The sequence below is a fragment of the Notolepis coatsorum genome (genome assembly GCF_963971535.1).
Source record: "Notolepis coatsorum genome assembly, chromosome: 2".
Lineage (NCBI taxonomy): Eukaryota > Metazoa > Chordata > Actinopteri > Aulopiformes > Paralepididae > Notolepis > Notolepis coatsorum.
In genome coordinates, this window is record NC_140166.1 from 223,580,181 (window position 1) to 223,606,569 (window position 26,389).

Below are 26,389 nucleotides of genomic sequence, written 5' to 3' on the forward strand. Positions count from 1 at the left end.
AATAATCAATAATAAAATTAAATCGATAATTAAATATATTAAAAAAAAAACTTATGCCAGACATTCACACACCGACGGCGGAGGCGACCATGCAAGGTGCCAACCTGCTCATCGGGAGCAGTTAGGGGTTAAGTGTCTTGCTCACGGGCACTTCGACACGCTGCCAGGAGGAGCGGGAATCGAATCGGGAACCTGCCGATTACCAGACGGCCGCTCTACCTCCACTGTCGCCCCAATGAATCTATGAATCTACTCTTCTAACATCGTTGTTCTCTCCGCCAGCCGGAGCCGGTCCGCATCCAGGTCCAGGTCCCTCCCAAACAGGAAGTGAAACCCATGACGACCATCACGCTCCCCCAGCAGAAGACCCTAGCTGTCAGTCAGCCTCAGGTGATTGGTTGTATTAATGTTATGTATAGATATAACCCCCACCACCAACATGCAGACTGTTGGTCCCAGAGCCTTCTCTGTGGCCGCACCCATCCTCTGGAACCCACTCCCTCCAAACACCTGTGGTGCTACATCCCTGCACTCTTTCAAATCTCAACTCAAAACCCACCTCTTCACCAAATTTGTAAATGACTCTGCCTGATTTCCCTCTTTTCTTTTTCTTTCTTTTTCTTTCCTTTTGATTTTGTTGTTACGTTGTTCCCTGATCCCCTTCCCTTAGCTGCCCCCTCCTGTTAACACTTTCAGAGCCCAAGCTTAATCTTGATTTACCACTTGAATGCCCACCATCCACTTCAATGTTAGCGTTAATAACGCCTAATCTATGTTTTAAATTATGGCTATGTGTCTAATCTGCCCGTCGCTTATCAATGACTCGTTTTCCAGTCAACATTGTCGAAGCAGATTGTTTTTTTATCGGTTCATTTTCGTTTTATAGCATTTTGAAAAGCCCTTGTTGGCCAATTTTTCGGCCTATTTATGAATCGTTTCCAAATAAACGCTAGATTATCGATAGTATAATATATATTATGTGTACGTATGCACGCTATATAGGCGATCTGAAAAATCGATTCTCTGATTTCCTCAAAGCGATCGCCCACACACATACACACATAGGGCGAACACTGAGATCTCAGCTAATACAACTCTGATTATCCCAAGACTTATAAAATAGATTCCTTACCTCAGATCAGATGTTCTCCAAAAAGATCATTCCAATTCCTGATCGCCATTCTAAAAATCGATCGCTTTTATTGATCCAACGCTACATACTGTATTATGTATTCCACGCTGTTCTGAGGCTCCACAATGAATCCGATCGGCTTGGGTTACATGCCTGAGAAGTAAAATGTGGATTCCGGATTTTTCTTTTCTCATCCATTTTCATTGAGTCCATTCCAAAAGGGTGCATTACCATCTGGGAGACGATAGGGGGCGGTTTTTTCACATCTGAGCTCCTACAGGGGCTGCATACCAACGGGAGACTCGGTTGATGAAATATGAATTCAGATTGCTAATAAAAAAATTAAATGCTAATTGTCGTCGTGGGCATTCAGGCATTGGGCTGATAAAACGTCTTATCACGATCCCAGCAATCCCTCTTCACTTGGCCCGGCTCAGTTTAAAAGACGTTTCCATGGGGGCGTTTCATGTTTCTGTTCTATAGGTTTCCAGGAGTGGACTGTGGTGTGAATACCAGTAGTCGGACATTAACCCTTTCATTACCACACTACAGACTGTTAACTATTTGTATACGCTTGATTTTAGCTGATTTTAAAATCCCTGGCCTGTTGTCATTTATGCTTTTTAGCTATTTTATTAATCATGTTTTGCAATTTTTTTTGTGGTTTTAAACTCCTGCTTTTCTTAACTTTTTCTTTGCTTTATTGTCACATTTTGTGTTTTTTTATTTATTTTTTGATCTGTTAACACTTTCAGTGCCACGGATGACATATCTAGTTTTATTAGGCCCCCCACTGAGTGCCCACGATGACAAATATTGTTTTATTTGTTTATTAGCGATCTGATTTCATATTTCATCAACCGAGTCTCCCGTTGGTACAGCAGCCCCTCCAGCAGCTCAGAATGGAAAAAAGCGCCCCCTATCGTCTATCCCTGTGTAACTGCAGGTCAGTCGCTTAGACTGACCTGGGATCAGTCGATATGTAGAGGCGGAGCCAGCTGGCTCCTTGAGCTGGCAAGCTGTCTGCTCAACATGGAAGTCATCGCGGGACGGGAATCAGCCTGGAATATATATTCACAGTAGCCAATACTCAATCAATAAGCGTGATCGATATTTGGAATGGCGATCAGGAATTGGAATGATCTTTTTGGAGAACATCTGATCTGAGGTAAGGAATCTATTTTACCAGTCTTGGGATAATCAGAGTTGTATTCGCTGATATCTCAGCGTTTGCCCTGTGTGTGTGTGTGCGTGATCGCTTATGAGGAAATCAGAGAATCGATTTTTCAGCTTGCGTCTCTAGCGTGCATATGTACACATATACTATCGATAATCTAGCGTTTATTTGAAAACGATTCATAAATAGGCCGAAAAATGACAACGTTTTTGTGTATTCTAGAATATTCCAGTAAACGTCTTTTATCATGGAATCTTTATATTTTCCTTGAAAACGAGGGCTTTTCAAAATGCTATAAAATGAAAATGAACCGATAAAAAAACAATCCCCTTCGACAATGTTGACTGGAAAACAAGTCATTGATAAGTGACGGGCAGATTAGACACAGCCATAATTTAAAACATAGATTAGGCGTTCTTAACGCTAACATTGAAGTGGATGGTGGGCATTCAACCGGTAAATCAAGGTTAAGCAAGGGCTCTGAAAGTGTTAAGCACTTTGAGCTGCATTCTATGTATGAAAGGGGCTATATAAATAAAGATTATTATTATTATTATTATTATTATTATTATTATTATTATTATTATTAGTGTGGTTGTGAAAGGGTTAACCCTTTGCCGTGTGGCAGTGAAAGGGTTAACCGTCTGTATTGTCGCAGTGAAAGGGTTAACCCTGTGGTAGTGAAAGTGTTAAAAGGGGTTTATTCCTATAATTCCTAACAATTCTAATGTTCAGGGAGAAGGGGGGTGGAACAATAGAGTTCATCAAACGCGCTGTCCGAGGTGCTGAAACACAACTCGAGTGTTCACACCGTCGACAGTGCCAGTGCCTTGCTCAAACCCCGGGCTGATCCCAAAATAAACTTCAACGTGGGCTTATCGAGGAGAACTAGGCGGAACCTTCATTTACATTATAGGTGCCTAACCAGAGAGCGAGGGAATACTACTGCCCTTCACCTGCTGTTCTGTTAACTACTTATTAACCCATTGCCCGCCAAAATCGCTGATCAGCGTTATTGCCCGCCATGCGTTGTCTGCCAATATCGCTGTACAGCGTGTTTGAGATCAATATTTCATATTTTCGTCATGGAATTCATATTTCACCCACGGAGCCTTGTCATATGCTGCGGGAGCCATCACAACTCTGCAACGCTTCAATACCACCTGGTGGCCGATCGGCGAGTTGCCAAACCGGAAATGCCCGTTTAAGCTCGGTCCGTCCCCTAATTCCGTCCGGCCACTCGGTGATCGTCCCGGGACTCAATCCACACACCGTGGACATGGATCGTTGCCATAACTCAATAAACAACATGATTTGGGCGTATATTAGTATTATACAAACTGGAACTGGATCGCCTCGATCCCCACCACATAACTGGGATCTGTTTGTTCCACTCTCATCGCCCAACGGTACGAGGAGACTGACGTGAGTTCCAGCGTTTTTCTTTATCATTTTCGATACAAACTGCTCTGATCAATATATCACCCATACTACATAAATCATTTAACGTCGGTCACGGAATTATAAATGACCCCCCCCCCCCCGCCTCCGTTCACCCGCAGATGATAAGTCATAACGTTTAGGACCATGTACAGTTGACATTTTTATTATAGCATGGATCGGTATCAAACTGCATTTGATAATCTAATATATGCATTTATGCCTATATCTCACGTTCTATGAAATACTGCAGAAAACGATAAAAACATATTTATACTCTAGACGGTATTTTCGTATGAATGTGTGAAGGAAAAAGTAAAACGTTCCTACATCCTGAACGATAGATAATTGATGTTGAATGGGCCATAGTAATGTCAATTTAGCAATACAATTTAAAAAGTTATAGCCCTGCAAAGAAGGTGAACATCTCCATAGACAAATAGCGCTGGCAGAGGATGGTTTAGGATGATCAAAGTGGTGGCAGAGAATGGGTTAACATAATATAATTATAGTCCACACGGTTTCTGCTATGACTATATAGTACTAGGGGTGTAACGGTACACAAAAACCACGGTTCGGTACGTACCTCGGTTTTGAAGTCACGGTTCGGTACGGGTTTTCGGTACAGTGGGGGAAAGTTTGGCTTCCCATATTCCACTCAGGGGTGATGTAGTGTGCAGTAACTAATTGTACTTGTAGGGCTGTCAACAAATTATATATTGAAATTAATAATCGACTTGTAAAGAAAAATAATTATTATTATATTAGATTGTGAAAAAAAGTGGTTAACATACCGTTGTATTCGTTCGGTACACAGCCGTTCGGTACGGTACACACTGAAACTGTTCGGTACGGATTAGGGATGGGCATTTTTTTAAGAATCCAGATCGATTGATCGCATGCTATACTCGAGTGATCGTGTATTACTCGAAAAGGGAAAAAAAACTCAAAAAATATTTATATTTTTGAAAAAATATATATATATGTATATATATTTTTTACTTAATTTTGTTCATTCACGTATATGTTTAAGGAAACCAACAAACAGTTATAATCTTACACATACATGTGAAACAAATATGTAAAAGAAAATGTAATTAATAATTTAAGATCGATTTTTCTCATAGCTACGATTACTCACGCCCATCCCTAGTACGGATACGTGTACCTTTACACCCCTATATAGTACACATGTAGCCTCCACTCTCCTTTAACACTTTGAGCGCCACTCACGGCTAAACTCGGGTTTACGATTGTGCCGTTGAAAGCCACGTCACGGCTTTTCTCGGAATTATTATTATATATTTTTTTTAGCGATCTGAAATCATATTGCATCACGCGAGCCTACCGTTGGAGATCCAGGGGCCACCGGCGATCAGATGTGAAAAAAGCGCCCCTATCGTCTCCCAGATGGTAAATCACCCTTTTGGAATGGACTCAATGAAAATGGATGGGGGAAAAGAATATTCCAGTCCACGTTTCACTTCTCACCCAAAATTATTCTTTGATAAGCGATGGGCAGATTAGACACATAGCATAATTTAAAACATAGATTAGGCGATATTAACGTTACATGGGCCGTGGACCGTGGCATCAACGGGGTAAAAAGGAAAACACGGCCTGGCACTGAAAGTGTTAATAACATGCAATTGATAAAATGGTTTATTTTATTTTCATGTCTGTGACATTCTACAGATATATACAGTAGATATTGAAACTATAGTGAAAGGTGTCGGGTATGTAATGTTGCTTGTATGACGTCAATATGACCATGTCTTATTTTAGCCGGATGGTACTTTTTTGTCTGCTACTTTTTTATACACCAAAAACAACACTGCAGGTCACGGCGAGTTAATGCCACACTGAGATCCCCCGGTCAGAACCGCGCTTAGAAGGGACCACTGGGTAGCGCAGTGGACTAGGCACTCGCCTACCACCGCAGAGACTCTGGGATCGAATCCAGCTGTCAGCGGTACCTCCGGCTTGGTCAGTCGTCCCTACTAACACAATTAGCAGTGTTAGCGGGTGGGAAGCCGGCGGGGTGTGTGTCCTGGTCGTTGTAAACTGCGACTCCTACTGGTCGGTCGGGGCGCCTGTTCGGCAGGGAGGGGATCGGGGGGAAATAGCGTGAACCTCCACCGCACGCGTTACGTTCCCCCAGTGAGACTCCTCGCTGTCGGGTGAAAAGAAGCGGCTGGCTGACTCCACATGTATCGGAGGAGGCATGATGCAGTAGTTCTACACCCTCCCTAGGCCGACAGTGGGGCAATGCGCGCAACGACCAGGAAGGGAATTGGCATAACGACTAAATTGGGATGCGAGCAAAAATACAGAAAAAGTGAGAACAAAAAAATTATAAAAAAAAGAAGGGACGACCACAACCTCACTCTAACGCGGAGAGTCTGAGCTACAGATGCAGGCGGACCATTCTCACCATATCAAAACTATAACGTCGGTGTCTCACCCTGTCATATCATATGGAGCTGCCCGTCATATAATAATGTGTCTCTCTCCCGCCTCAGGTCAAAGTCTCGGCCAATGGCGGCGTGAGCAGCCCTCAGATCATCCACATCCAGCCCATCGTGGGCCAGCAGGGGCAGCAGTTCTTCCTGCAGCAGAACCCCGGCGACCCGCCCATCCAGCTGCTGCTCCAGGGAGGCACCGCCCAGATGCTGGGCTCCCTGGTGCCGATGGTCCAGAAGCAAGTGGGCCAGCAGCAGACGGCCGTCACGGTGCCGGTGACCGTCCAGACCGCCGGCGGCAAACCGGTGATCCTCCAGCAGAAGACCCCCGGCACCCCGGTGCGCATCCAGAAGACCCCCGCCGCCGCCGCGACTCCCCTCAAAACCCTCACGGTCTCCATGGTCAAGGCCCCGGCTAGCGGCGCCGCTCCCACTGGCGCTAAACCCGCGCCTACCGTCGGCACGGCCGCGTCGGTGCCGTCGCCCGCCAAGCCCCGGGAGAAGGAGAAGGAGAAAGAGAAGAAGGCGCGGGTGAAGGAGAAGAAGCCGCTGAAGGTGCAGACGCGCTCGGGCCGCGTGTCCCGGCCGCCCAAGTACAAGGCCAAGGACTACAAGTTCATCAAGAACGAGGACCTGGCCGAGAGCCACCAGTCGGACTCCGACGACTACTCCGAGATGAGCCTGGGCGAGGAGGAGGAGGAGGGCGGCAAGAAGGAGGACGGCGGCTGCCGCCACAAGTCCCGGGACTTCAAGTGCAAGACCTGCGACAAGGCCTACATCGGTCACGGCGGCCTCAACAGACACTATAAGCTGAACCCCGCGCACGGGGACGCCACGACCGCGCCTGCGCCCGCCGCCACCACCACCACCACGCCCGCCAGGGGCGACGGAGAGCCAGCGCCGCCGCGGAAGAAGCCGGGCGGGGGCGCGGAGACCTGTAAACGGGAAGGGGCGGAGGAGGACATGGACGTGGACGCGAAGGAGGAGGAGGAGGAGGAGGAGGAGGAGGGTGGGGGCGGCGGAGAGGAGATGAACACGACGGCGACCGAGAAGGAAAAAGAGGACGGGAAGGAGGAGTCCCTCGGCTCGCCGCAGAGGGTGAGATGTTTTTTTTTTTTTACTTTATTTTTTAGCGTTTATCGCTTTTCTGGTCAAGCATGACCGACAGATATAGGGTGAAACGGGATATAGATCAGGGGAAAACATTCCGGGAAATGACGTCGGGTCCGGGAATCGAACTCGAGTCCCCCAGATCCGTGACGCAGCACGGTTTTCCCCGACGCAGAAATGGCGCCGAGATATGCGGTGAGCTACTGGAGCTCCCCAGGGTGAGATGTTTTTATCTTCTTCTCGGCCGTCTCCAGAGACATTAGGGCTGCAGCACGATTCTTGCTCAAATGTGAATCACGATTTTTCTCTCTTAAGAATTGAGATCACGATTCTCTCACACGATTCTTATTTTTTTGTCATTTAAAAAAAGTAAAGTTAAAAAGTAAAAAGAATATATATATATATTTGTAAAGTAAAACAATTTTTTTTTAATCATCATAATTTAGAAATGAGATCGCATAGGTCTATGAATCGAGATCGCGATTTTTTTCCGATTAATTGTGCAGCCGTACGAGACATATTAAAGTCCTTTTTGACACTCCTAGAATACGCTTTGCAAGGGGCAGGAGTAGACACGGTGTTGAGGGATGGACGGGTTAAGATTTATTTTTTGGTGTTTTATCGCTTTATTTCTACTGGGCAGTCCAGTAGGGAGAGACGGAAGAGGAATGGGAGACAGAGTGGGGGGAAGACATTCGGCAAATAACGACGGGTTCGGGAATCGAACCCGGGTCGGCCGTGTCGCGACTGAGCGCGCTATGTGGTTCGCCACTGGGGCGCCCAACATAAACTTTCTAAAGGGACTACATTTAATTTCCTGTCGGCTGATATTACCAAACACTGCAACAGTGAATGAACATGGGTCCAGGCTACACAATAATAACTGTTAATACACAATAACTACGGATGGAACGTTTGTGTAAAGAATCTGAACCCTTTGGTTCCAGCACCATAGTTCTTCACGGCCCTTAGAGACCGGTGGGTTTACCGGTGGGGGTACTGTGGAGCCCTTTGCTGTAGTCTAAATTAGGGCTGTCAGTTTATCCCGTTAATTAGATTAATTAATTACACAGCAAATTATCGCCTTATGAAAAATGTATTTTTTATTTTAATTTTTTTATCTCATTCATTCCATAAGAACGTAGAATACACATTTACAGACTTTTTTTTTTTAATATGGTCCATTTGCATGTTCTTGGTATCTGATTCTAGGGACATCTATGGATCTCAGGGAATGTATTCCCAGTGTCAGAATTTTATTTTATTTTATTTTATTGATGGATTAAAAACACACAACAAGGATCCAAAGGATAACATGAGAAAGAGTAAAACCCTTATTTCCGTCATGGTCCCAGGGCTGTTGGGCCACAACAAAAACACGACAATAACACAAAACACATACATTTAAAACATTAGAAGACTAGCCTATAGCTAACATTGTATACCCCACAATAACTAAAAACTGATTGGAAACCCATTCAAACTATTCCTCTATTCTGTCCATGAGCCACTTCCTGATGCTTCTCTTGAAGCTGTGGAGGCTCAAGCTCTGCTTGATGGGGAGAGGCAGCTTGTTCCAATCCTGGGCTCCAGAGAAAGTAAGGGAGCACTGGCCCAGTTTGGATCGGAAAGAAGCAGGCTTCGGGTTTGCTATGCTTGCTCTAGTTCTGTGGTTGTGGGATTCGTTGACCGGGGTGAAGTAGTTCTGGAGGTATCTAGGGGACCATTGGTTTATAATATTGTGCTCTATGTTCAGTCTGAGCTGGGTAACTCTGGCCTCTACAGGAAGCCAGTTTAGCTCCTGAAAGTGACTCCTCCTATGTGGGTATGAGGGCCAAGACCCATTACCACCCTTACCAGCTTATTTTGGGAAACCTGAAGCTTCTTTTTTATGGTCACTGTCAGGCCCTCGAACCAAGACACGCTACCATAGTCAAAGTGGCAGAGTACTAGGCTATTTGCTAGTAGCCTGAGGCTATCTCTGCCAAGGAGGTTGGCTTTCCTAGCTAGGTACCTGGTGCGGGCGTTGACTTTGCCCAGTACTTGGGAGGCCATAGCCTCCCCATCTAGGCTCCCGTCTATCATACAGCCTAGATACTTCGCTTTTTTTTTTGTGCTGTTTTAGGGTTACAGCTCCTAACTGGATGTTAAACTCCTGAGCTTGGGCTTGGAGCCCAATAGTACTGCCTCTGTCTTACCTAGGTGTCCGAAAGCCAACTGCTGACCCCTGCAAGTTCTTCTCCTAGCATCTGTTCTAGTGTGTTCTGATCCTTGTGTGAGACTAGCAGGGCTGAGAAATACTGTGTCCGTTACTAGGCTTGAGTAAATTGTAGGGCTGGGCGATATAACGATAGCGATAATTACCGCGATATATTTTAATAATCGATATCGGAAAAAATATATATATCGGGAAAAAATATACACGGCAGTTTTAAAACCAGAGACAGTGGACAGACTTTCTTGCCTGCAACTTAAAGTAATGGCTTTGCTTGTCCAAATGACAATACTGACCAAATTGAGATTTATTTTTCTCTTGTCCATTTATTTTGTTTGCTTTCTAATTTAAAATACAGTTTGAAACCGTCTGTACACAGTAGGCTATGTGTGCTAGCAGCGCTAGTCTCCAGTCACGAGTCACGGTGCACATGTGCGGTGGTTTGTCCACCAAAAAAGCGCCAAAAGATAGAAAAGAAACGAGCAGAGCCAGAACTGTTCAACTCCCCTGGAGCCACAGCCAGCAGAGAAGCCGGTTTACTTTCGCTTTCAAACCAGCTGCAGCCTGAGAACTGGTGTGTGAGGGGCTGTAACACTAAAGATGGCGGCAACGACAAAGAATTGCTGCAAAATAAACATCTGTTTTTTTTTTAATACTTTTTTTTTTTTATCGAGTGATATGATATTGTTATCGATATCGTTATCGCGATATCATTTTTGGCCATATCGCCCAGCCCTAATATATACACACACCTCTCTCTCCCTCTCTCTCTCTCTCTCCACCTCTCTCTCTCCCTCCACCTCTCTCTCTCCCTCCACCTCTCTATATACACACCTCTCTCTCCCTCCACCTCTCTCTCTATATATACACACACCTCTCTCTCTCTCTCCCTCCACCTCTCTCTCTCCTCCACCAGGCAGAGGGCTCGGCCCCCTCCAGCCAGGGTCCAGCAGCGTCAGCGGGGTTGAGGGGCCTGCAGCACAGGGGCCGAGGCAGGCCCAGGGGCCGAGGAAGAGGCGCAGGGCGAGGAAGAGGCCGGTCTGCGGGACCACCGCCCAAGGTCAGGAACACACAGTATGAAGCGTAGAATAGGGTGGCTGGTGACTGTGACTGTGAGCAGGCTGAAATGAGGCACATTCTAACCACACAATAATGGTCAAATGTACATGTTATTACCACTTCAAAGCAGACACATACCATATTAACTAGGGGTGCTCGATATTGGCTTTTTAACCAATACTGATATTGTCCAACTCTTAATTTCCGATACCGATATCAACCGATACCGATATATGCAGGGTTCCCCCCCCCCCCCCAAAAAACGGAATAATTTCAGGTACCGTAAATCCTCAAATATAGGACGGGTCTTCTATTTACCTCAGCTGCAAAGAGCACCAGGCCTTTATTAGAGAGAGGCTTATATAAGAGGCAGGCCTTAATTTAAAAAAATGACACTCATGGACATAATCCCTTCATTTTCAGACTTTTATTGCATTATTATTATTATTATTATTATTATTATTATTATTATTATTATTATTATTATTATTATTATTATTATTATTATTTTTATTTTTTAATACGTACATTGTCTGTCTACATTTATTTAGACTAGCATTGGTATTTAAATATTGAGTGCAGTTGAGTAATTGTGGGATTAACGTAATTCACACACTGAAGTTGGAACTTTCTATACTAGGTTGTGGGGTCCGGGGACGGTTTAGCGTGTGGTACCTTCTCGACTTCCTCCGTCGAATCGAGTTGTTTACATGCAGGGAATAGCTTTAGCTACTAACGTTATCATAGCATCATGATCTCTAATGTGTCAACTGGACAACGCCAGCCTCTCCTGCCAACGCCATATAGATAGCGAACGTTAACGTTTGCAAACGAAGTCAACGTCATCCAGCTGACACCACATATCTAGATATTATGACAACGTTAGCTAGCGGCTAGCGCTAAAGCTAACCAGAGGGAAACGTTAATGTACGGTAGTCAGTGTAGCGGGAGGCAGCACTTGATTTCCATTGGCAAGAGTTTATCTCATTCTATATCACGTCACGAAAAATTTAAAAAATACTTTTTTTTGCGACCTTATAATAGAGACCGGCCTGTGTTTGTCTAAATGCATCAAACCCCCCGGCCATTATGAGAGGCCCCTCCTTTATCGGACGTCCCTCCTCTATTTGAGGATTTACGGTAATTAACATTACATATATCTTGTCATGGAATTAACACAACATTATGCATACTTTTGACAATAAATAAAATCAGAATTTGTTCTTACTTGCTTGCCTGGGTAAATAAAGGTGAAATAAAATAAAAAAATAAAAATAAATTAAACCGCTACCGATATCACATTTTAATGCCAATATCGGTAGGCCAATAATATCGGACATCCCTAATATTAGCCCTTTCACTACCACACTACAGAAGGTTAACCCTTTACTATCACACGTCTGTAGTGTGATAGTAAAGGGTTAACCTTCTGTAGTGTGGTAGTGAAAAGGTTAACCCTTTGTCGTGTGGCAGTGAAAGGGTTAACTTTATGTGTTGTCGCAGTGAAAGGGTTAACCATTTGGTAGTGTTGCAGTGAAAGGGTTAATGGTAGTACCAATATGAAACGAGCATTAGGTATTGCGCTGTCTATTGTCACACCCATGTATTGACTTGCATTGCAGGCACATTTTTCCAAAATCACATTTTCAGTCCATATCAAACGATGTTTGTTTGTTTTTTTTTGCATTTGACAGGCAGCTTGGTAGTTGAATATATATATTTTTAAATCGAATTCGAATATTGAAATGTGTTCCGACAGCCCTTCAGCCCTCACTCTACTCAATACCTCCACTTCTAAACTCATCGCATAGTATTTCTCGTCACGTCAGGTGTTGGTGGGGCACCCGATCAGACGAGGGCGTCGTGGCAGGCCTCCAAAGATAGGGGGCGCTGGAGCCACAGAGGAACAGCTGGCGGAGAGGAGGAGAGTGAGGCTCAAAGAGGTACGAAGACCTTCTACTCGTTTATCTGCTCCAGTAAACGGTTCCACTGTTGGCTCTGCATTACTGACGCTAGACTGTTTCAAATGGTGTTTTTAGTTGCTAGGTAACGATATCTGGTCAGAGACATTGTCTATGTTTACATTCAAAATTCTGATTGACATTTTTGGTTTTTAAAGGAACACCTCAACATTATGGGAAATGCTCAGTTAATTCCCCAAAAAAAATTTGAATACACAAATGTGGCTGGGGGAACTGATTCACTCAGCATGAATGGACTATAGGTCAATAGAAACAATACACACACAAAAAAAAAAAGATATATATATATATATATATTCTTTTTTATTATTTCGATTATAATCTAATCGAACACATGAGAATCGATGCATTTAGATTAATCGATGCATCGTTACACCCCTCAGTAGTAAGCTATCCGGCTGCCAGCTAGCCTAGCTTAGCACAAATTAATGGACACGGATACGGACCAGCTAGTCTAGCTGTCCAAAAACACATTTCCCAGAGTTGTAAGCTAGGCTAGTGGTCTGTGTCTGCTTTATATAGAGAGAGAGAGAGAGAGACATATCCCATGATGTTGGCGTGTTCGTTTTAAGTAAACTGGGGCACAGTATATCAACTTTCAACCTTTTTCGCATACAGAAATATTGATAAATGTGTGTGTGTGTGTGTGTGTGTGTGTAGTTGGTGCAACAGTGTGAGAATGAGGACCTGATGGATGTGGTGCTTCCTCGACTGGCGAAGGCTCTCACTCTCTGGGAGTTCCTGATGGCGAAGGTAATGCACACGTACACATCCACACAGACACACGCTGACGACCAGCCACACAGACAGACACACGCTGACATCCAGACACACAGACAGACACACGCTGACATCCAGCCACACAGACACACGCTGACATCCAGCCACACAGACAGACACACGCTGACATCCAGCCACACAGACACACGCAGACATCCAGCCACACAGACAGACACACGCTGACATCCAGACACACAGACACACGCTGACATCCAGACACACAGACAGACACACGCTGACATCCAGACACACAGACAGACACACGCTGACATCCAGCCACACAGACAGACACACGCTGACATCCAGACACACAGACACACGCTGACATCCAGCCACACAGACAGACACACGCTGACATCCAGCCACACAGACAGACACACGCTGACATCCAGACACACAGACACACGCTGACATCCAGCCACACAGACAGACACACGCTGACATCCAGCCACACAGACAGACACACGCTGACATCCAGACAGACAGACGGTTGTCATTCTTCCGCGGTGGAAACACTCTGAGGGAGTCGGTCTGCAACAGTCCCTCTTCATCTCTGAGCTCCACTCTGGTCATGCTGCTGTCTGGCTGCTACACTGTAGTAACACGGAGGTAACGTTAGTAACACGGAGGTGATGTTAGTGACTCGGGGGTGACGTTAGTGACACGGAGGTGACGTTAGTGACACGGAGGTGACGTTAGTGACACGGAGGTGATGTTAGTGACACGGAGGTGATGTTAGTGACACGGAGGTGATGTTAGTGACACGGAGGTGACGTTAGTAACACGGAGGTGATGTTAGTGACACGGAGGTGACGTTAGTGACACGGAGGTGATGTTAGTGACACGGAGGTGACGTTAGTGACACGGAGGTGACGTTAGTGACACGGAGGTGATGTTAGTGACACGGAGGTGACGTTAGTGACACGGAGGTGATGTTAGTGACACGGAGGTGACGTTAGTGACACGGAGGTGATGTTAGTGACACGGAGGTGACGTTAGTGACACGGAGGTGATGTTAGTAACATTGAGGTGACGTTAGTGACACGGAGGTGACGTTAGTGACACGGAGGTGACGTTAGTAACACGGAGGTGATGTTAGTAACATTGAGGTGACGTTAGTGACACGGAGGTGATGTTAGTAACATTGAGGTGATGTTAGTAACATTGAGGTGACGTTAGTGACACGGAGGTGACGTTAGTGACACGGAGGTGATGTTAGTAACACGGAGGTGATGTTAGTAACATTGAGGTGACGTTAGTGACACGGAGGTGACGTTAGTGACACGGAGGTGATGTTAGTGACACGGAGGTGATGTTAGTAACATTGAGGTGACGTTAGTGACACGGAGGTGATGTTAGTAACATTGAGGTGACGTTAGTGACACGGAGGTGACGTTAGTGACACGGAGGTGATGTTAGTGACACGGAGGTGATGTTAGTGACACGGAGGTGATGTTAGTGACACGGAGGTGATGTTAGTGACACGGAGGTGATGTTAGTGACACGGAGGTGACGTTAGTGACACGGAGGTGATGTTAGTGACACGGAGGTGACGTTAGTGACACGGAGGTGATGTTAGTGACACGGAGGTGACGTTAGTGACACGGAGGTGATGTTAGTAACATTGAGGTAACATTAGTAACATTGAGGTAACGTTAGTAGCATTGAGGTAACGTTAGTAACATTGAGGTAACGTTAGTAGCATTGAGGTAACGTTAGTAACATTGAGGTAACATTAGTAACATTGAGGTAACATTCGTAACATTGAGGTAACATTAGTAACGTTAGTAACATTGAGGTAACATTAGTAACATTGAGGTAACATTAGTAACATTGAGGTAACGTTAGTAACACTGAGGTAACGTTAGTAACATTATTAACGTTAGTAACATTGAGGTAACATTAGTAACATTGAGGTAACATTAGTAACATTGAGGTAACGTTAGTAACATTGAGGTAACATTAGTAACGTTAGTAACATTGAGGTAACGTTAGTAACATTAGTAACATTGAGGTAACGTTAGTAACATTAGTAACATTGAGGTAACGTTAGTAACATTGAGGTAACACTGAGGTAACGTTAGTAATGTTAGTCGCATTGAGGTAACATTAGTAACATTGAGGTAACATTAGTAACATTGAGGTAACATTAGTAACATTGAGGTAACATTAGTAACATTGAGGTAACATTAGTAACATTGAGGTAACATTAGTAACATTGAGGTAACATTAGTAACATTGAGGTAACATTAGTAACATTGAGGTAACATTCGTAACATTGAGTTAACATTGAGGTAACATTAGTAACATTGAGGTAACATTCGTAACATTGAGGTAACATTGAGGTAACATTGAGGTAACATTAGTAACATTGAGGTAACATTCGTAACATTGAGGTAACATCGTTAAGGGGTCCATGTTGCTGTGCTGTTTCAGGTGGAGAAGGGGCGTCCGGCCAAGGCCCACTTCCCCGACATGTACCGTGAGTTTGAGTCCCTGCAGGGCCAGGTGAAGAAGATGGCCCAGGAGTACATCTCCAATCCACAGGGTGTCCACTCAGCCCTGGAGGTCCGAAACATAGAGGTTAGAAGAACATTCTGTTCTGTTCTACTCTGGCCCACAATGGAGGCCTGAAACATAGAGGTTAGAACATTCTGTTCTGTTCTACTCTGGTCCACAATGGATGTCTAAAACTTAGAGGTTAGAACATCTGTTCTGTTCTACTCTGTTCCACAATGGAGGCCTGAAACATAGAGGTTATAACATCTCTTATGTTCTACTCTGTTCCACAATGGAGATCTAAAACATAGAGGTTAGAGGATCTGTTCTGTTCTATTCTGCTCTGCTCTACTGGCTCTGACCATCCATATTAACTATTAAGAGTTTTTCCAGATTAGAGTTTGTGTTCTCTTCCAGTGTCTCTTTCAGCTTCTTCAGCTGTTTTCTTGGAATCAGTATATTCTCTATATTCTCCCTGGAATGTGTTTGCCTACTGTGTCTTCCAGGTTGCCAAGTCTCTGGGTATCTTTGACGAGGTGAACAAGCTGAAAGTGTTCCCTGGATCGCCCCAGACCTCCAACACCAACCTGGCAACCAAGAACGTGCGCTACATGGAGGTAAGATGCTGCTCTGATGCTGCTACCTGATGCACTGAGCCCCTTCACTTCACATTCTACTCTAAGGGTTAGATTGAATCACTTTTTTTGCCATACATTTACACAATACCCCATAATGACAAAGTGAACGCATTTTTTTACAATTTTGAGAATTTGTTTATGAATGAATTAATGATTTTATTTCGGTCTTCTTTTACAAAGCATAGTAGTAGAACATTAAAAAGAAATGAACGAAAATGTGTAGGCTGAAGCCGAGGCTTATAATTGCCTACCCTTTTTACATTACAGTATTTACACAAAAAATATATACAAAAAATAAACATAATTCATCATTTTGCAAAAACAAAAGGTTACAAAAGTTTCATAGTTTTATGTATAAATTTGTCTTTTATTATATATCTTTTTTCTTTGCTATTTCTTCTTTTTTTTGTCACTATTTGAATACAGTTATGTTATAATAAAATATAATTAGGATAATAATAAGGTTTTATAATTATGTATCACTTTATATTTGAGTAATTTCTTAAATGTATGTATCGAACTACACATTTTTACTTCTTTGTCAAAGTTATTCCATAGTTTTGCCCCTTTAACGTTGACTTTTTATATTTGTCCTTGCCTTTGCGATATTGAATACACAAGTTCCCCTAAGTCTATACCGGCTCTCTATAGTTTGGAACAACTCCTCAATGCAACTTGGAAGTGAGTGCTTATGTGCTTTGTACATTATTATTTATTTATTTACAACTTTATTTAAATTGAAATATAGAAACGCATTCAATAAAATAACATTTGTACTGCATACAAGAAACCGCATGGTTTTGGGTGGGATTAGCATAGCATGGGACTATCATATACCACATGGGACTATCATATACCACATGGGACTATCATATACCACATGGGACTAGTATAAACCACACAGGACTAGTATAAACCACATGGGACTAGTATAAACCACATGGGACTAGTATAAACCACATGGGACTAGTATAAACCACATGGGACTAGTATAAACCACACAGGACTAGTATAAACCACATGGGACTAGTATAAACCAGATGGGACTAGTATAAACCACATAGGACTAGTATAAACCACATGGGACTAGTATAAACCACATGGGACTAGTATAAACCACATGGGACTAGTATAAACCACACAGGACTAGTATAAACCACACAGGACTAGTATAAACCACACAGGACTAGTATAAACCACATAGGACTAGTATAAACCACATGGGACTAGTATAAACCACACAGGACTAGTATAAACCACACAGGACTAGTATAAACCACACAGGACTAGTATAAACCACACAGGACTAGTATAAACCACATGGGACTAGTATAAACCACACAGGACTAGTATAAACCACACAGGACTAGTATAAACCACATGGGACTAGTATAAACCACACAGGACTAGTATAAACCACACAGGACTAGTATAAACCACACAGGACTAGTATAAACCACATGGGACTAGTATAAACCTCATGGGACTAGTATAAACCACACAGGACTAGTATAAACCACACAGGACTAGTATAAACCACATGGGACTAGTATAAACCACATGGGACTAGTATAAACCACACAGGACTAGTATAAACCACACAGGACTAGTATAAACCACACGGGACTAGTATAAACCACACAGGACTAGTATAAACCACATGGGACTAGTATAAACCACACAGGACTAGTATAAACCACACAGGACTAGTATAAACCACACGGGACTAGTATAAACCACACAGGACTAGTATAAACCACACAGGACTAGTATAAACCACACAGGACTAGTATAAACCACATGGGACTAGTATAAACCACACAGGACTAGTATAAACCACACAGGACTAGTATAAACCACACAGGACTAGTATAAACCACACAGGACTAGTATAAACCACACAGGACTAGTATAAACCACATGGGACTAGTATAAACCACACAGGACTAGTATAAACCACATGGGACTAGTATAAACCACATGGGACTAGTATAAACCACACAGGACTAGTATAAACCACACAGGACTAGTATAAACCACACAGGACTAGTATAAACCACACAGGACTAGTATAAACCACACAGGACTATCTTAAACCACACGGGACTAGTATAAACCACACAGGACTAGTATAAACCACACAGGACTAGTATAAACCACATGGGACTAGTATAAACCACATGGGACTAGTATAAACCACACGGGACTAGTATAAACCACACAGGACTAGTATAAACCACACAGGACTAGTATAAACCACACAGGACTAGTATAAACCACATGGGACTAGTATAAACCACATGGGACTAGTATAAACCACATGGGACTAGTATAAACCACACGGGACTAGTATAAACCACACAGGACTAGTATAAACCACACAGGACTAGTATAAACCACACAGGACTAGTATAAACCACACAGGACTAGTATAAACCACACAGGACTAGTATAAACCACACGGGACTAGTATAAACCACACAGGACTAGTATAAACCACACAGGACTAGTATAAACCACACAGGACTAGTATAAACCACACAGGACTAGTATAAACCACATGGGACTAGTATAAACCTCACAGGACTAGTATAAACCACATGGGACTAGTATAAACCACACAGGACTAGTATAAACCACACAGGACTAGTATAAACCACACAGGACTAGTATAAACCACACAGGACTAGTATAAACCACACAGGACTAGTATAAACCAGATGGGACTAGTATAAACCACACAGGACTAGTATAAACCACACAGGACTAGTATAAACCACACAGGACTAGTATAAACCTCATGGGACTAGTATAAACCACACAGGACTAGTATAAACCACATGGGACTAGTATAAACCACACAGGACTAGTATAAACCACACAGGACTAGTATAAACCAGATGGGACTAGTATAAACCACACAGGACTAGTATAAACCACACAGGACTAGTATAAACCACATGGGACTAGTATAAACCACACAGGACTAGTATAAACCACATGGGACTAGTATAAACCTCATGGGACTAGTATAAACCACATGGGACTAGTATAAACCACACAGGACTAGTATAAACCACACAGGACTAGTATAAACCACACAGGACTAGTATAAACCACACAGGACTAGTATAAACCACACAGGACTAGTATAAACCACATGGGACTAGTATAAACCACATGGGACTAGTATAAACCACACAGGACTAGTATAAACCACATGGGACTAGTATAAACCACACAGGACTAGTATAAACCACACAGGACTAGTATAAACCACACAGGACTAGTATAAACCACACAGGACTAGTATAAACCACATGGGACTAGTATAAACCTCACAGGACTAGTATAAACCACATGGGACTAGTATAAACCACACAGGACTAGTATAAACCACACAGGACTAGTATAAACCACACAGGACTAGTATAAACCACACAGGACTAGTATAAACCACACAGGACTAGTATAAACCAGATGGGACTAGTATAAACCACACAGGACTAGTATAAACCACACAGGACTAGTATAAACCACACAGGACTAGTATAAACCTCATGGGACTAGTATAAACCACACAGGACTAGTATAAACCACATGGGACTAGTATAAACCACACAGGACTAGTATAAACCACACAGGACTAGTATAAACCAGATGGGACTAGTATAAACCACACAGGACTAGTATAAACCACACAGGACTAGTATAAACCACATGGGACTAGTATAAACCACACAGGACTAGTATAAACCACATGGGACTAGTATAAACCTCATGGGACTAGTATAAACCACATGGGACTAGTATAAACCACACAGGACTAGTATAAACCACACAGGACTAGTATAAACCACACAGGACTAGTATAAACCACACAGGACTAGTATAAACCACACAGGACTAGTATAAACCACATGGGACTAGTATAAACCACATGGGACTAGTATAAACCACACAGGACTAGTATAAACCACATGGGACTAGTATAAACCACACAGGACTAGTATAAACCACACAGGACTAGTATAAACCACATGGGACTAGTATAAACCACATGGGACTAGTATAAACCACACAGGACTAGTATAAACCACATGGGACTAGTATAAACCAGACAGGACTAGTATAAACCACACAGGACTAGTATAAACCACACAGGACTAATATAAACCACACAGGACTAGTATAAACCAGACAGGACTAGTATAAACCACACAGGACTAGTATAAACCACACAGGACTAGTATAAACCACACAGGACTAGTATAAACCACATGGGACTAGTATAAACCACACAGGACTAGTATAAACCACACAGGACTAGTATAAACCACACAGGACTAGTATAAACCACACAGGACTAGTATAAACCACACAGGACTAGTATAAACCACATGGGACTAGTATAAACCACACAGGACTAGTATAAACCAGATGGGACTAGTATAAACCACATGGGACTAGTATAAACCACACAGGACTAGTATAAACCACACAGGACTAGTATAAACCACACAGGACTAGTATAAACCACACAGGACTAGTATAAACCACACAGGACTAGTATAAACCACATGGGACTAGTATAAACCACACAGGACTAGTATAAACCACATGGGACTAGTATAAACCACACAGGACTAGTATAAACCACACAGGACTAGTATAAACCACACAGGACTAGTATAAACCACACAGGACTAGTATAAACCACATGGGACTAGTATAAACCTCATGGGACTAGTATAAACCACACAGGACTAGTATAAACCACACAGGACTAGTATAAACCACACAGGACTAGTATAAACCACATGGGACTAGTATAAACCACACAGGACTAGTATAAACCACACAGGACTAGTATAAACCACACAGGACTAGTATAAACCACACAGGACTAGTATAAACCTCATGGGACTAGTATAAACCACATGGGACTAGTATAAACCACACAGGACTAGTATAAACCACATGGGACTAGTATAAACCACATGGGACTAGTATAAACCTCATGGGACTAGTATAAACCACACGGGACTAGTATAAACCACATGGGACTAGTATAAACCACATGGGACTAGTATAAACCACACGGGACTAGTATAAACCACACGGGACTAGTATAAACCACACAGGACTAGTATAAACCACACAGGACTAGTATAAACCACACAGGACTAGTATAAACCACACAGGACTAGTATAAACCACACAGGACTAGTATAAACCACACAGGACTAGTATAAACCACACAGGACTAGTATAAACCACACAGGACTAATATAAACCACACAGGACTAGTATAAACCACACAGGACTAGTATAAACCACACGGGACTAGTATAAACCACACAGGACTAGTATAAACCACATGGGACTAGTATAAACCACACAGGACTAGTATAAACCACACAGGACTAGTATAAACCACACAGGACTAGTATAAACCACATGGGACTAGTATAAACCACACAGGACTAGTATAAACCACACAGGACTAGTATAAACCTCATGGGACTAGTATAAACCACACAGGACTAGTATAAACCACACAGGACTAGTATAAACCACACAGGACTAGTATAAACCACACAGGACTAGTATAAACCACACAGGACTAGTATAAACCACACAGGACTAGTATAAACCACATGGGACTAGTATAAACCACATGGGACTAGTATAAACCACACAGGACTAGTATAAACCACACAGGACTAGTATAAACCACACAGGACTAGTATAAACCACACGGGACTAGTATAAACCACACGGGACTAGTATAAACCACATGGGACTAGTATAAACCACACAGGACTAGTATAAACCACACAGGACTAGTATAAACCACACAGGACTAGTATAAACCTCATGGGACTAGTATAAACCACACAGGACTAGTATAAACCACACAGGACTAGTATAAACCAGATGGGACTAGTATAAACCACACAGGACTAGTATAAACCACATGGGACTAGTATAAACCACACAGGACTAGTATAAACCACACAGGACTAGTATAAACCACACAGGACTAGTATAAACCACACAGGACTAGTATAAACCACACAGGACTAGTATAAACCACACAGGACTAGTATAAACCACACAGGACTAGTATAAACCACACAGGACTAGTATAAACCACATGGGACTAGTATAAACCACACAGGACTAGTATAAACCACACAGGACTAGTATAAACCACATGGGACTAGTATAAACCACATGGGACTAGTATAAACCACACAGGAATAGTATAAACCACATGGGACTAGTATAAACCACACAGGACTAGTATAAACCACATGGGACTAGTATAAACCACACAGGACTAGTATAAACCACATGGGACTAGTATAAACCACACAGGACTAGTATAAACCACACAGGACTAGTATAAACCTCATGGGACTAGTATAAACCACACAGGACTAGTATAAACCACACAGGACTAGTATAAACCAGATGGGACTAGTATAAACCACACAGGACTAGTATAAACCACATGGGACTAGTATAAACCACACAGGACTAGTATAAACCACACAGGACTAGTATAAACCACATGGGACTAGTATAAACCACATGGGACTAGTATAAACCACATGGGACTAGTATAAACCACACAGGACTAGTATAAACCACATGGGACTAGTATAAACCACACAGGACTAGTATAAACCACATGGGACTAGTATAAACCACACAGGACTAGTATAAACCACACAGGACTAGTATAAACCACACAGGACTAGTATAAACCACATGGGACTAGTATAAACCACACAGGACTAGTATAAACCACATGGGACTAGTATAAACCACACAGGACTAGTATAAACCACACAGGACTAGTATAAACCTCATGGGACTAGTATAAACCACACAGGACTAGTATAAACCACACAGGACTAGTATAAACCACACAGGACTAGTATAAACCACATGGGACTAGTATAAACCACACAGGACTAGTATAAACCACATGGGACTAGTATAAACCACACAGGACTAGTATAAACCTCACAGGACTAGTATAAACCACACAGGACTAGTATAAACCAGATGGGACTAGTATAAACCACACAGGACTAGTATAAACCACATGGGACTAGTATAAACCACACAGGACTAGTATAAACCACATGGGACTAGTATAAACCACACAGGACTAGTATAAACCACACAGGACTAGTATAAACCACACAGGACTAGTATAAACCACACAGGACTAGTATAAACCACACAGGACTAGTATAAACCTCACAGGACTAGTATAAACCACACAGGACTAGTATAAACCACACAGGACTAGTATAAACCAGATGGGACTAGTATAAACCACACAGGACTAGTATAAACCACATGGGACTAGTATAAACCACACAGGACTAGTATAAACCACATGGGACTAGTATAAACCACACAGGACTAGTATAAACCACACAGGACTAGTATAAACCACACAGGACTAGTATAAACCACACAGGACTAGTATAAACCACACAGGACTAGTATAAACCACACAGGACTAGTATAAACCACATGGGACTAGTATAAACCACACAGGACTAGTATAAACCACACAGGACTAGTATAAACCACATGGGACTAGTATAAACCACACAGGACTAGTATAAACCACACAGGACTAGTATAAACCACACAGGACTAGTATAAACCACACAGGACTAGTATAAACCACATGGGACTAGTATAAACCACACAGGACTAGTATAAACCACACAGGACTAGTATAAACCACATGGGACTAGTATAAACCACACAGGACTAGTATAAACCACACAGGACTAGTATAAACCACACGGGACTAGTATAAACCACATGGGACTAGTATAAACCACACAGGACTAGTATAAACCACACAGGACTAGTATAAACCACATGGGACTAGTATAAACCACACAGGACTAGTATAAACCACACAGGACTAGTATAAACCACATGGGACTAGTATAAACCACACAGGACTAGTATAAACCACACAGGACTAGTATAAACCACACAGGACTAGTATAAACCACACAGGACTAGTATAAACCACACAGGACTAGTATAAACCACACAGGACTAGTATAAACCACACAGGACTAGTATAAACCACACAGGACTAGTATAAACCACATGGGACTAGTATAAACCACACAGGACTAGTATAAACCACATGGGACTAGTATAAACCACATGGGACTAGTATAAACCACATGGGACTAGTATAAACCACACGGGACTAGTATAAACCACACAGGACTAGTATAAACCACACAGGACTAGTATAAACCACACAGGACTAGTATAAACCACACAGGACTAGTATAAACCACATGGGACTAGTATAAACCACACAGGACTAGTATAAACCACACAGGACTAGTATAAACCACACAGGACTAGTATAAACCACACAGGACTAGTATAAACCACACAGGACTAGTATAAACCACATGGGACTAGTATAAACCACATGGGACTAGTATAAACCACACAGGACTAGTATAAACCACACAGGACTAGTATAAACCACACAGGACTAGTATAAACCACATGGGACTAGTATAAACCACATGGGACTAGTATAAACCACACAGGACTAGTATAAACCACATGGGACTAGTATAAACCACATGGGACTAGTATAAACCACACAGGACTAGTATAAACCACATGGGACTAGTATAAACCACACAGGACTAGTATAAACCACACAGGACTAGTATAAACCACACAGGACTAGTATAAACCACATGGGACTAGTATAAACCACACAGGACTAGTATAAACCACACAGGACTAGTATAAACCACACAGGACTAGTATAAACCACATGGGACTAGTATAAACCACATGGGACTAGTATAAACCACACAGGACTAGTATAAACCACATGGGACTAGTATAAACCACACAGGACTAGTATAAACCACACAGGACTAGTATAAACCACACAGGACTAGTATAAACCACACAGGACTAGTATAAACCACACAGGACTAGTATAAACCACATGGGACTAGTATAAACCACACAGGACTAGTATAAACCACACAGGACTAGTATAAACCACATGGGACTAGTATAAACCACATGGGACTAGTATAAACCACACAGGACTAGTATAAACCACACAGGACTAGTATAAACCACACGGGACTAGTATAAACCACATGGGACTAGTATAAACCACATGGGACTAGTATAAACCACACAGGACTAGTATAAACCACACAGGACTAGTATAAACCACACAGGACTAGTATAAACCACACGGGACTAGTATAAACCACATGGGACTAGTATAAACCACACAGGACTAGTATAAACCACATGGGACTAGTATAAACCACACAGGACTAGTATAAACCACACGGGACTAGTATAAACCACACAGGACTAGTATAAACCACACAGGACTAGTATAAACCACATGGGACTAGTATAAACCACACAGGACTAGTATAAACCACACAGGACTAGTATAAACCACATGGGACTAGTATAAACCACACAGGACTAGTATAAACCACACAGGACTAGTATAAACCACACAGGACTAGTATAAACCACACAGGACTAGTATAAACCACACAGGACTAGTATAAACCACACGGGACTAGTATAAACCACATGGGACTAGTATAAACCACATGGGACTAGTATAAACCACATGGGACTAGTATAAACCACACGGGACTAGTATAAACCACACAGGACTAGTATAAACCACACAGGACTAGTATAAACCACACAGGACTAGTATAAACCACATGGGACTAGTATAAACCACATGGGACTAGTATAAACCTCATGGGACTAGTATAAACCACATGGGACTAGTATAAACCTCATGGGACTAGCATAA

At 42.7% G+C, this 26,389-nt stretch overlaps 1 protein-coding gene across 1 annotated transcript in view; it reads left to right on the forward strand.

The window, feature by feature from the left end:
• Window positions 1–26,389, forward strand: part of znf839 (zinc finger protein 839) — a 54,629-nt gene that overhangs the window by 13,285 nt on the left and 14,955 nt on the right. Inside the window, exons 5-11 of the mRNA XM_084308565.1 lie at window positions 283–390; window positions 6,272–7,309; window positions 10,453–10,596; window positions 12,425–12,538; window positions 13,238–13,330; window positions 15,794–15,940; window positions 16,363–16,473. Coding sequence (XP_084164691.1) covers window positions 283–390; window positions 6,272–7,309; window positions 10,453–10,596; window positions 12,425–12,538; window positions 13,238–13,330; window positions 15,794–15,940; window positions 16,363–16,473 — 1,755 coding nt within the window. The remainder of the gene's footprint in view (window positions 1–282; window positions 391–6,271; window positions 7,310–10,452; window positions 10,597–12,424; window positions 12,539–13,237; window positions 13,331–15,793; window positions 15,941–16,362; window positions 16,474–26,389) is intronic.